The following is a 12,482-nucleotide window of genomic DNA, read 5'->3' on the forward strand; positions in this document are numbered from 1 at the left end:
CTCAGTGTTTATTATAGATAACTCAAAAATGTTTCTCTTTGCGACTGACGCACGTGTTGTTGTGAAAGAGCCGGTCGATGTGGCCGAGCGGTTCTAGGCGCTACTGTCTGGAACCGCGCGACCGCTACGGTCGCAGGTTCGAATCCTGCCTCGGGCATGGATGTGTGTGGTGTCCTTAGGTTAGTTAGGTTTAAGTAGTTCTAAGTTCTAGGGGACTGATGACCTCATTAGTTAAGTCCCATACTGCTCAGAGCCATTTGAACCAGTTTTTGTTGTGAAAGACGTGGCATATAATGCAAATTATCTAGCTAACACGTAGTCAATAACATTTGAACGTGGCTTTCAGAGAACAGATTAGCATTTACTTGCAACAACATGCAACGCATAGTTTCGACACGGAACTCTCTTAAAAGCGAATTTTTGTGTTCCAAGTCGGTCAAGCAGTTTGTTTAGTTGCCCGCTTTAAATCCTCAGGACTGAGGGAAGATGAACAACTTTCTTGGAAGCGCTATCTTCAAGATCTTGTGCATAAACTGAATACTGGCTTTCTTACTATAAAAATAATCTCCACTCTCTTTGTCAATGAAAAGCAAAAGCTTGTTTACTTTCTCGTGCTTCCAGCCGTCTCAAGTAATTTAAAATCCAGGAGATTTCGGCCGAGTACTCCTCGGCCATTGTCACGTGTTCACCACTTGACACAATCAGATGGTGACACTTGACAATGGCCGAAGAGTACTCGTGGTTTTTAAACAACTTGACGCGGCTGGAAGCTCGGGAGAATTTGATCAGCACATATTGCGCGAAACCATGCATTGGCTTGTTTACTTTGCTTACTTTCACTGCAATACCTCCTATGATATCACGTTCTGTGGCAGCTCTGTGAACTTACTGAGAATATTCTTAGCTCAGAAAACGGTGGTCGGACAAATCTGCGGCGTAAGTTCTTGAACTACATGGAGATCGAAACTTCCTGGCAGATTAAAACTGTGTGCCCGACTGAGACTCGAACTCGGGACCTTTGCCTTTCGCGGGCAAGTGCTCTACCATCTGAGCTACCGAAGCACGACTCACGCCCGGTACTCACAGCTTTACTTCTGCCAGTATCTCGTCTCCTACCTTCCAAACTTTACAGAAGCTCTTCTGCATCGCAGAAGAGCTTCTGTAAAGTTTGGAAGGTAGGAGACGAGATACTGGCAGAAGTAAAGCTGTGAGTACCGGGCGTGAGTCGTGCTTCGGTAGCTCAGATGGTAGAGCACTTGCCCGCGAAAGGCAAAGGTCCCGAGTTCGAGTCTCGGTAGGGCACACAGTTTTAATCTGCCAGGAAGTTTCATATCAGCGCACACTCCGCTGCAGACTGAAAATCTCATTCTACATAGAGATCGTTGTGCAGGTATCTCGAAAACGTAACTGAGCCGACCCTGTACATTTACTCCATCGGGAGATTTGTTGCTGACAATATTTACTCAGTAAACATTCGTTCCTTGGGATCGTGGTTGTTAGCGCCGTCATGCTGGAGAGGGATCAGGTTTGCCTACAGCGGCGCGTGTGTGTCAGATTCGGGTGAGAGTGAACTGGATGAATCATAGGCTCTACAGTGGACTATGGATCGTGGCGTCAACATGGGAGGACGTGCCTCATCCATATGGCGGTGACACACTGTACAGCTTCCTCTCGACTGTTAACACATGGATGCAGCACTGCTGTTGATTTCCATTACATGCTAATTTACTGAAATCTGTTGCGCCGTGACATTCCTAGCATGATCATCTGGCACAAGACCGTGCCTGCGTCGAGATACGGCTATTTTCAGCGTCGACTGATACCTTACACATGTATATTCCAGAACGGCACCCCACCTTCTACCCAGTGATGTAGCTGTACTCTTAACAGTAAAATGCTCTTCCAATAGCTGTCTCTTTGATAGATAACACTCATCCTCCGGCGACCAATTAAGTTTAAAAGCCGGTCGGGGTGGCCGAGCGGTTCTAGGCGCTACAGTCTGGAACCGCGCGACCACTACGGTCGCAGGTTCAAATCCTGCCTCGGGCATGGATGTGTGTGATGTCCTTAGGTTAGTTAGGTTTAAGTAGTTCTAAGTTCTAGGGGACTGATGACCTCAGAAGTTAAGTCCCATACTGCTCAGAGCCATTTGAACCATTTGAATAAGTTTAAAATCGGAATTTGATGTAAGCTGACTGAAATAACATTTTCGTTTGCACGAAGTGCAGGGACTAATGAAGATTATCGTTGGCACGTATATTGATAACGTGGCCATCATATTCAAACTTCCTTTGTATTCTTATATGCACTTACATTTATACATGTACTCTATTGACCAGTTCATTTTATTTCGTGGTAGTTTTATTTTACTCTCTTCTTATTACATTCGTTTATGGTGCATGACAATAATGCCTCTGAGTGCGTTGTAAATGGTCTAATCGCGCCTTTGCGGTGCATCCGACGGCGATATACAGGGTGTTACAAAAAGGTACGGCCAAACTTTCAGGAAACATTCCTCACACACAAGGAAAGAAAATATGTTATGTGGACATGTGTCCGGAAACGCTTACTTTCCATGTTAGAGCTCATTTTATTACTTCTCTTCAGATCACATTAATCATGGAATGGAAACACACAGCAACAGAACGTACCAGCGTGACTTCAAACACTTTGTTACAGGAAATGTTCAAAATGTCCTCCGTTAGCGAGGATACATGCATCCACCCTCCGTCGCATGGAATCCCTGATGCGCTGATGCAGCCCTGGAGAATGGCGTATTGTATCACAGCCATCCACAATATGAGCACGAAGAGTCTCTACATTTGGTACCGGGGTTGCGTAGACAAGAGCTTTCAAATGCCCCCATAATGAAAGTCAAGAGGGTTGAGGTCAGGAGAGCGTGGAGGCCATGGAATTGGTCCGCCTCTATCAATCCATCGGTCACCGAATGTGTTGTTGAGAAGCGTACGAACACTTCGACTGAAATGTGCAGGAGCTCCATCGTGCAAGAATCACATGTGTCGTACTTGTAGAGGCACATGTTCTAGCAGCACAGGTAGAATATCCCGTATGAAATCATGATAACGTACTCCATTGATCGTAGGTGGAAGAACATACTGACGAAACTAAAATGAGCTCTAATGTGGAAATTAAGAGTTTTGTAAGAAACAAAAATTATACAGACAGATTTATTTATAAATTTGATTTTGTTATTCTCTTGTAAAAAAAAGGTAAGAGAAACGGGAATTTGTGTTCGTTGATTACAATTCTACTAGTTAAAATATTTCTGCTGTATTTCTGTCCTTGTACAACCGCAAATAAATCGCAGTGCCTCTGTATTAATGGCAGTTGAAACAAAATCATTCTTGTTGACGCTTAGAAGCAGTTTTCTGTAATGGCTAGAACGTTCTTGATAAATTATTTATTTTCTAGTTTATCTAATTATTTTTTGCAGTGATGAAATGGACAGCGTAATTCTGTGGTATCAGAATACTTTCTCAATTTTTTGGATGCAAATGAGTTATGTACAAAAAGAGATACATTGCTTTCCGATTTTGATGACAAATGTGAGATCTGGCACTTGGAACGTTTTCCGCTTCCCCTCTTCATTTAATATTCACTTGTGGCAAGTTTCAGCAACACGGAGGATTGAGAAAAGTCAGCCGGCCGATGTGGCCGAGCGGTTCTAGGCGCTTCAGTCCGGAACCGCGCAACCGCTACGGTCGCAGGTTCGAATCCTGCCTCGGGCATGGATGTGTGTGTTGTCCTTAGGTTAGTTAGGTTTAAATAGTTCTAAGTTCTAGGGGACTGATGACCTCAGATGTAAATTCCCATAGTGCTCAGAGCCATTTGCAACATTTTGAGAATGGTCAGCGTATCGCGTTACGGATCTTTTGCTACAGAATGATATCCGTGCTTTTTCCAGCGGTTGGCGAGCAGCCCTACCCAATTTTACGTGATCCTGTGTCTTCCGGGAGGGTTTATGGAATTCGTAGGGTTCCGTGTACTTGTGGGGAGATGTACGTGGATATGACAAAAAGAGAAGTAAGAAAAGAAAAAAGGATTAGAGGGAAACTGCAGAAGAGGGGAGACTGGACAGATCATGTTTTGCCGAACATGCTTTGCCGCCAGTAGACCACCGCATTCATTTTAATAGGGCTCAAGTACTGGGAGCCACAAGCGGGTACCATGAAAGGCTATACAGAGAGGCCATAGGGATTGTAAAAAAAACACTAGGAATTTCAGTAGGAAGGAGGTGGGCGTGAAATTGAATGACATGTGGTTCCGGTGCTAAGGAAGATGTGTACCAGTCTTCCACCACGGGGTGATTGCAACAGCGGACGACGGCAGTCGTCAACGGCCAATAGCGCTCGGATATTCAAAATATGTGACATCCACGATACTTAGCGAAAGCAAGCGGAAGCGGGATTCTGCTGCAGTCACTAGCGAGTCAGGTTGTGAGTCGGTCATTTAAAGAATCTACGATCCTCCTTGAAAATGTTCCCCGCAGATAGGGACGAAACGCTGGGTTTTCATGTGAAATCCATTCGACCACGGCGTAGTAGCCCGGAGCATTTTATTAATTGTAGGTAATGTAATTGTTTGAACTGTCGTAATTATTTGAAACACAAAGAGTTGTAACTAGGAATCTGTTTGTAAAAATCTGTACGTATTTTTGGTTAAATTCTTCTTCCACAAAAAATGGTTCAAATGGCTCTTAGTACTATGGGACTTCTCAGGTCATCAGTCCCCTAGAACTTAGAACTAATTAAATCTAACTAACCTAAGGACATCACACACATCCATGCTCGAGGCAGGATTCGAACCTGCGACCGTAGCGGTCGCGCGGTTCCAGGCTGTAGCGCCTAGAGCCGCTCGGCCACTCCGGCGGGCTCTTCTGCCACAGTCTCTGTCTGTATCTTCAGGCTAATCTCATGAACTGCTGTAGCGATATTGATACCAATAGACAGACTGATTCTGGAGGAAGATTTGTGTGCATAATTTATTACCACTACGTCAGAGAAGTTGTCGGGCCGTAGGTTCTTAGTGCTGGCAAGTGTGAAGGTGGGGAGGGACGTACTACACGTACAGCCACCAAGCCGGTACAATAAGAATGGAAGAGCAGGAGAGAAGTGCTCCGGTTGCAAGGATGCAGTCTTTCTCCCAAGCCTTTCAGCATGAGTAGGTAAGCCATGAAGCTTACAACAGCAACGGTCAGATCTGGGATTAGTATTCAGGGTGAAAGGGCATCAACGATAAGATTCGCTGATGTCACTGGCGTTCTCTGCGAACAAGGAAGACTTGCCGGGCATGCTGAATGGAATAAACACACTACTGAACACGGAATATGTACTGAGAGCAAAACAAAGAAAAACGAGTAATGAGGAGAAGCAAAAATGGGATAATGGGATTGACGATGAACTAGACAACAAAACTGAGGACATGTAGTACATGAACAGAAGGAATTCTGTTAACTTGGAAGCACAGTTAACAAATGTCGGACAAAGCAAGAAGGACACAAGAAAGATAATAGCACAGACAAAGAGGGCATTACTCGCTGAAGGATACTTGCAAATATGAAACACAGGTCTGAGTTTGACAAAGGACGTTCTGAGAAAGTACGTCTGGAGCACAGCATTGTATAAAACAGAATTATGGACTGGAGCAAAGACAGAAAAGAACAGCATCAAAGCGTTTCAGATGGTGTGCTCTAGAATGTGTCGACAACATCTGTATGTGCACTGTACGGATTTTACATGCACAAACGGTCACCCTTCAATAACTCCGGACTAGAGCACGACTGATGGTTCAAATTTGATCCACCGATGTTCCGGAATTTGGTCTAAGACAAGTTTTAATCATTTGAAAAAAATCTTGCTTCGTTTCGATTTTACGTGCAAAAAACGCTTTCTTCTGGGAGATTTTTGAATCGCGGCATTTCTATACTTTAAACTTGTACGAATCGGTTGAAACATTTCAAAAAGGTACACAAATGAAAGAAGTCAAAGCGATGTTTTTGTCAAATAATCTTCATCCGTTGTCGAGAAATGATGGTTTAAAGTCGAGCTAAATATAGCACGTAAAATTCTTTCTTACGTTAATTGGATGTGCGGAAACGGTTGACAGTAAGTTAAATAAATAAAAAATTTATTCTTAGGATAAAATTGAAACTCGCTCCAGAAATCTAGCTTGATTTGGATTCTACGTGCAAAAAGTACATTCTTTATGAATTTTTTTTTACGTTTTCCACTTCTGTGTTTGAAATTAGGACGAATCGGTTCAAATTTTGTAACAAGGTAGACAAATACATTAATTAATAATCGTCCAGTTGTTTCGCGAAAGCTTTATTCGTTGCCACGATATAAGCAACATAGTTCGAAAGACAATAAAAAACCTATACCAGATCTGTTTTTGCCCTAATCAACAAAAATCTACATCGGTTGCCAAGCTATGTCAGTCTAATGTCAAAATTATGGTATCGTAAAAGTTGAGAACCAGAACGAAAAATACTTCTGACATAGCACAAAAAAGGCCATTATGTCTAGGGTAGAGTTACGGATGTAAAAAAATGGAAATAGCTTTTCAATGTATCTGGCAGCTTCAAAGAATTGAAATCAAAGGATCTTGACATATTCGCGCTTTTTTACGCTTTAATGTTTCCCCAGCGAAGCGAGCTCTCTTATCTGCATGGTACTGGATGCTGGCACAGCTACATCTTGTAATTTACAGGCTAAAGTCCCTGATACTGTGCCCAAAAACCAAAATATTCCGCAGCTATAGTAAATAAAATAATATTATCATATCTTTGAAGGGCGTATAAGTAACGACTAAAACTTTTTCTGGGGGATAAAGTTTATGGGATTGTGTTTGTTCCTGGGTAGACGCTAAAACAATTTTTTTTTTTTTTTTGTGAGTGGCGGGGGAGTGGGCTGATTTTTTCGCCTAGGGCACTACTCCTCCCACAAATGCAACCATGTTGCATGTACGGTGCTTCTAGAGAGTGGGATGCGTCTACAATGGGAAGAATTCGAGAGTGTGGGTGCGTACATAATAGGAAGTATTCCCAAGTGTGGATGAACGTCGACCGCTGTGGCGAGCGATTCTAGGCGCTTCCGTCCGGAACCGCGCTGCTGCTACGGTCGCAGGTTCGAATCCTGCCTTGGGCATGGATGTGTGTGATGTAGTTAGGTATAAGTAGTTCTAAGTCTAGGGGCCTAATGACCTCACATGTTAAGTCGCGTAGTGGTTAGAGCCATTTGAACCATTTTTTTCTTTTTTTGCGGATGTACACATCCTAAACTTTAATGACACGTTGTGCGATGTTGCACGACATGAAGAATGTCATATTGGATGACACGATGCATGTGTCATGTTATACGACGTGACTTCACGTATCATGTTACTTTATTTGACATAATACATTATATTACGTTAGATGGATACTAATCACTCCGTCGTCAGGCCACGAGTGGCCTACTGGGACCATCCGACCGCCGTGTCATCCTCAGAGGAGGATGCGGACAGGAGGGGCGTGGGGTCAGCACACTGCTCTCCCGGTATTTTTGATGGTATTCTTGACCGAAGCCGCTACTATTCGGTCGAGTAGCTCCTCAATTGGCATCACGAGGCTGAGCGCACCCCGAAAAATGGCAACAGCGCATGGCGGCCCAGATGGTCACCCATCCAAGTGCCGACCACGCCCGACAGCGCTTAACTGCGGCGATCTCACGAGAACGGGTGTATCCACTGCGGCAAGGCCGTTGCCACATTAGATGGGTACTAACAAGTAAAATAGCACGAGTAAAAAGATGTTTTGAATTATATGATTTTGAAGCTGCCAAATAAGTCTAAAAGCTAGTTCCCTTCTTTGACATTCGTAACTCTGTCCAGGACGTATTGGCCTTTTTGTGTTGTGGTAAGAGCACTTTTTACTCTGGTTATTTCTGTGTTCAGAAATTAAGAAATTTTGTTTTTTTAGCTTAAGTAATTTGCACATATATTTGTTTTTTTTGAAAATATGTTTGTTTTTGCAATTGTTGATGGCTGAACAATGTAATTGTTGAAGGTTAAACAATGTAATGTCAGTGGCCAAAATGTGTATCCGCGCCTTCGACCATAAATATAATAGACTGGCCCTGACGTCATTTTCGTGGCTCCAACATCTCTGGGCTGAAGTCACGTGAATGTTGGCAAAACATGGTTGTTTCGTGTTGCTCTTATGGCTGTACTCAGCGTTTTTCCGGGGGAAATGGCATTACATTTCGCGTGTAAGTGTTTCTATGATAGTGCAGATGCGTTTATTGAAATCTGCTGAAGTGACTTTTATATGCTTTTTACCCTTGAAATAGAGTATCACGTAAATTATAGTGTTGAAGGTGATGCCTGTAAAGTCAGATTCATATTACGTTTTGCAAAGTATCTGTGATAATTCGGTTACAGGAGTAAGTATAATTGTTTCTCGTTCCTACTCGTAGGTTCCCTAAGGATGAAAACGGAAGGCAGCTTTGGATACAGGCCCTGAAACGGAAAAACTTTAAGCCATCTGCACACATACGCGCCTTTGCTCGAAGCACTTAGCGGAGAAGTGTTTTGATAGGTTAGTTATTATTTACAATGTATATTTATAATTTTTATTTACAGTGTCTGTCATATTTAAACCTAGGCTCCAAAATTATTTTATGAAACTTCAAAGTCTCACCTTTGATCTAAAATATCATTTTTTTTTAAAGTGATAGTTTAAACTTTTGTAAAAACAGTGGGAACTGAACCTTTGAAGTGCACCTGAAACTAATACTCTAAAATGGACCTGCTCCTAAAGTCGACAATTTTGGCACCTATAGTTGACATAATTCCCATATCCCATTTTCTTTTATAAGTGACAAGAGCTCAAAACGCGGCGAATCCAATGTTTACAGTTGTGACACGAGCCCACTCTTACTGTTTAAAAGAATTTTAACGACATTTTAGTTTAATTGACAGTTTATAGTAATTACGTCCCGCTGCCCACCAGAGTGGCTCGTGCGGTAGCGTTCTCGCTTCCTGCGCCCGGGTTCGATTCCCGGCGGGGTCAGGGATTTTCTCTGCCTCGTGATGACTAAGTGTTGTGTGATGTCCTTAGGTTAGTAAAGTTTAAGTAGTTCTAAGTTCTAGGGGACTGATGACCATAGATGTTAAGTCCCATAGTGCTCAGAGCCATTTGAACCAACCCACCAGAGTGGCGTACGATGTATTTGTTAGATTTTATAAATGATACTGTGGACAAATCCAGGTCAAATGTAGTTCTGGTATAATTTTTCGCAAATAAAAAAGTAATTTTTGTTGGAAGCGTTTGGCAGTCAATTGAGAAATGTGGGGAAAATACGGTACAAACATAGGATGGCAGACCGCTGATTTGAAATCCCGCCACGTTTTGCCAACGGTCACGTGGTTTATGTTGGAGCCACACCAGCCCCTATAGCTTCTTCACAGCAAGGCCAGTCTACTAGTATCTATGGTCGAAGATCCACGCAGAATACCAAATAGGAAGGTAATGCTAGACGTTTAGCGCCAGTTAGGACGCCGCTGGAGCCTCCACCTGTCAGGAGTAAACACGGCGCCGCTGACAGTGTTTCCGGGAGACGAGTTTGTGGTGAGTCAGTGTGGTGTGGGGCAGGCGGGAGGCAACGGTGCCGTGACTCACCGTTGAGGCGGTGCGGCAGCGGCAGGTCGAGCGCCGCCAAGTCGATCTGGAAAGCGACGGCGGCAGCCGGCGCGAGCGCAAGCGCCAGCAGCGCCGGCAACAGCAGCAGCGGCAGGCGCGGCCGGAGCGCGCGCGGCGGTCCCGTGGCGTCCATGAGCGCGTCTCGCGGCGCACTAGCCGCTGCCGGCGAGCAGTACCAGCCAGCCAGCCAGCCAGCCGCGCCGCGGCACGCCGCAGCAACTGGGTCGGCCGCCCCGCCCGCGGCCGGCGCAGCCTTGGCCGCCACTCGCCGCCGCTGCTTACGCAATTGCACGCACTCCTTCCTCGCTCGCTCCTTCCTTCCCATCTGCGCGGCCTCGGGATTCACTGGTGATGCGTACCGCCCCCCGTCTCCTTCCGCGCTGCTGTCGGCGTGCGAGCTCCAGTCACGCCGCGCGCTTCGCTGGTCGTAGCAGTGGCCATTCTACATCGTGGGTGGTAGTAGTCGCTACTCTACATTCAGCTAGGTTCGAACTGCAATGTGTTTATGCTCCAAAGAGCAGCTTTAATCCAAATTTGGTACATTCAAGATATCTCAAACCTTTTGAGTCAAATTGAAAAAGGCGGTAAGCGTATAAATACGAGTAAATAAATGTCGTGTGACTAGGGCACCCCGTCGGGTAGACCGTTCGCAGGGTGCAATTGTTTCGATTTGACGCCACTTCGGCGACTTGTGCGTCAATGTGGATGAAATGATGATGATTAGGACAACACAACACCCAGTCCCTGAGCGGAGAAAATCTCCGACCCAGCTGGGAATCGAACCCGGGCCTTTAGGACTGACATTTTGTTGCGCTGACCACTCAGCTTCTAGGGGGTGGACGGCGATATAGGTCCATAAACGATTATACTGAGACAGGGAGCCAATGATCGGAAATGCATATTTATTATGAACATACAAAGCGCACACCGCACAACAACAAAATGGTTCAAATGGCTCTGAGCAGTATGGGACTTAACATCTGAGGTCATCAGTCCTCAGAACTACTTAAACTTAATTAACCTAAGGACATCACACACATCCATGCCCGAGGCAGGATTTGAATCTGTGACCGTAGCGGTCGCGTGATTCCAGACTGAAGCGCCTAGAACCGCTCGGCCACCAGCGGCCGGCACCGCATAACAACAACGTAGTCCAAAGTAACTGTTCAAAGCGATGACGCCAATCTCAATGCATGCATGGCAACGGCCCATGTACTTTCGCCACACTCTCTCAAAGACCCCTGGTGTCTGTTGTACCAGAAGACAAGCAGCTTGCATTTTCTATGGGGATTTCATACACCAACGTCTGCGTGTAACTCCAGAGGGAAACGTCCAGAGATGTGAGCCGGCCGTGTGGCCGAGCGGTTCTAAGTGATTCAGTCTGGAACCGCGCGACCGCTACGGTCGCAGGTTCGAGTACTGCCTCAGGCATGGATGTGTGTGATGTCCTTAGGTTAGTTACCTTTAAGTAGTTCTAGGGAACTGATGACCTCAGAAGTTAAGTCCCATAGTGCTCAGAGCCGTTTGAACCATTTTGAACCAGAGATGTGAGACCCAGCGATCACGCTCACCATGGGACAAGACCATCCCTTCCAATCCAGTGATGTGCATACATGTTGTTTAGGTGCTCGCCGATATTAACAAATGGCTCTGAGCACTATGGGACTTAACATCTTAGGTCATCAGTCCCCTAGAACTCAGAACTACTTAAACCTAACTAACCTAAGGACAGCACACAACACCCAGCCATCACGAGGCAGAGAAAATCCCTGACCCCGCCGGGAATTGAACCCGGGAACCCGGGCGTGGGAAGCGAGAACGCTACCGCACGACCACGAGATGCGGGCGATATTAACATCAAAGTGGGATGGTGCACTGTCATATTGAAACCACATCCTTTTGCCGACAACAAGGTGTACTGTCTCCAAGAACTGTGGTAGCACATCTCATAGGAACACCAGATAATTTGGACCAGTCATTCTGGGAAGGAAGGAGGGAAGATTGGGATTAAACTCCAGTCGACATCAAGGACATTAGAGATGGAGCACAAGTTCAGATTACGTCAAGGAGAGGGAACGAAATCGGCCGTGCCCTTCTGTATGAACCATCCCGGCAATTGCATGGAGGTATTTATGGAAATCAGGGAAAACCTAAATCTGGATGGTGGGACATGGGCTTGAACCTTCATCCTGCTGAATGTGAGTCCAGTGTGCTAACCAGTGCGCCACCCCACTTGGTTCAAACGTGGGGATAGCCAACAACGTCCTGTTAGATGATCACAGACAATGCTCGCCTATACGTTGGTGTCCATCGATGTGGGCCGTGTCGGGATTGACCTCACTCCAGATATGGCTGTTGTGGCTGTTGAAAATACCATCACAGGTGAGTGACATCTCATCAGTGAACAACACAAACTGTAGGATGTTCCACACTCCAGCACATGATCCACTGACAGAAGTGAACGCAGGGATCGAAATTCCTTGGTCTCAGTACTTGCACACATTCCTTGTGATAGGGGTCTACAATAGGAAGAATTCGAGAGTGTCATAGGGGTGTAATACCTGTTCCATTAGTACTCTCCACATTGTATTTTTCGAATTGTGCATTTCACAGGCAAGTTGACAGGTGACGATGATGATGTTTGGTTTGTGGGGCACTCAGCTGTGCAGTCATCAGTGCCCGTACAAAGTCCCAATTTTTTCACAGTCCAATTTTTTGCACAGTCCAATCTAGCCACTGTCACGAATGATGGTGATGAAACTATGAGGACAACATGAACACC

General features: G+C 45.2%; 1 protein-coding gene across 1 annotated transcript in view; it reads right to left on the bottom strand.

Moving 5' to 3' along the window:
* The window catches only part of LOC124795873 (neuropilin-2-like), a 254,480-nt gene extending 244,455 nt beyond the window's left edge, over positions 1 to 10,025 (bottom strand). The window contains exon 1 of the mRNA XM_047259954.1: positions 9,680 to 10,025. Within this exon, the coding sequence (XP_047115910.1) occupies positions 9,680 to 10,025 (346 nt within the window). The remainder of the gene's footprint in view (positions 1 to 9,679) is intronic.
* Positions 10,026 to 12,482: the final 2,457 nt, after the last annotated feature.

This window comes from Schistocerca piceifrons, chromosome 4 (assembly GCF_021461385.2).
Source record: "Schistocerca piceifrons isolate TAMUIC-IGC-003096 chromosome 4, iqSchPice1.1, whole genome shotgun sequence".
NCBI lineage: Eukaryota > Metazoa > Arthropoda > Insecta > Orthoptera > Acrididae > Schistocerca > Schistocerca piceifrons.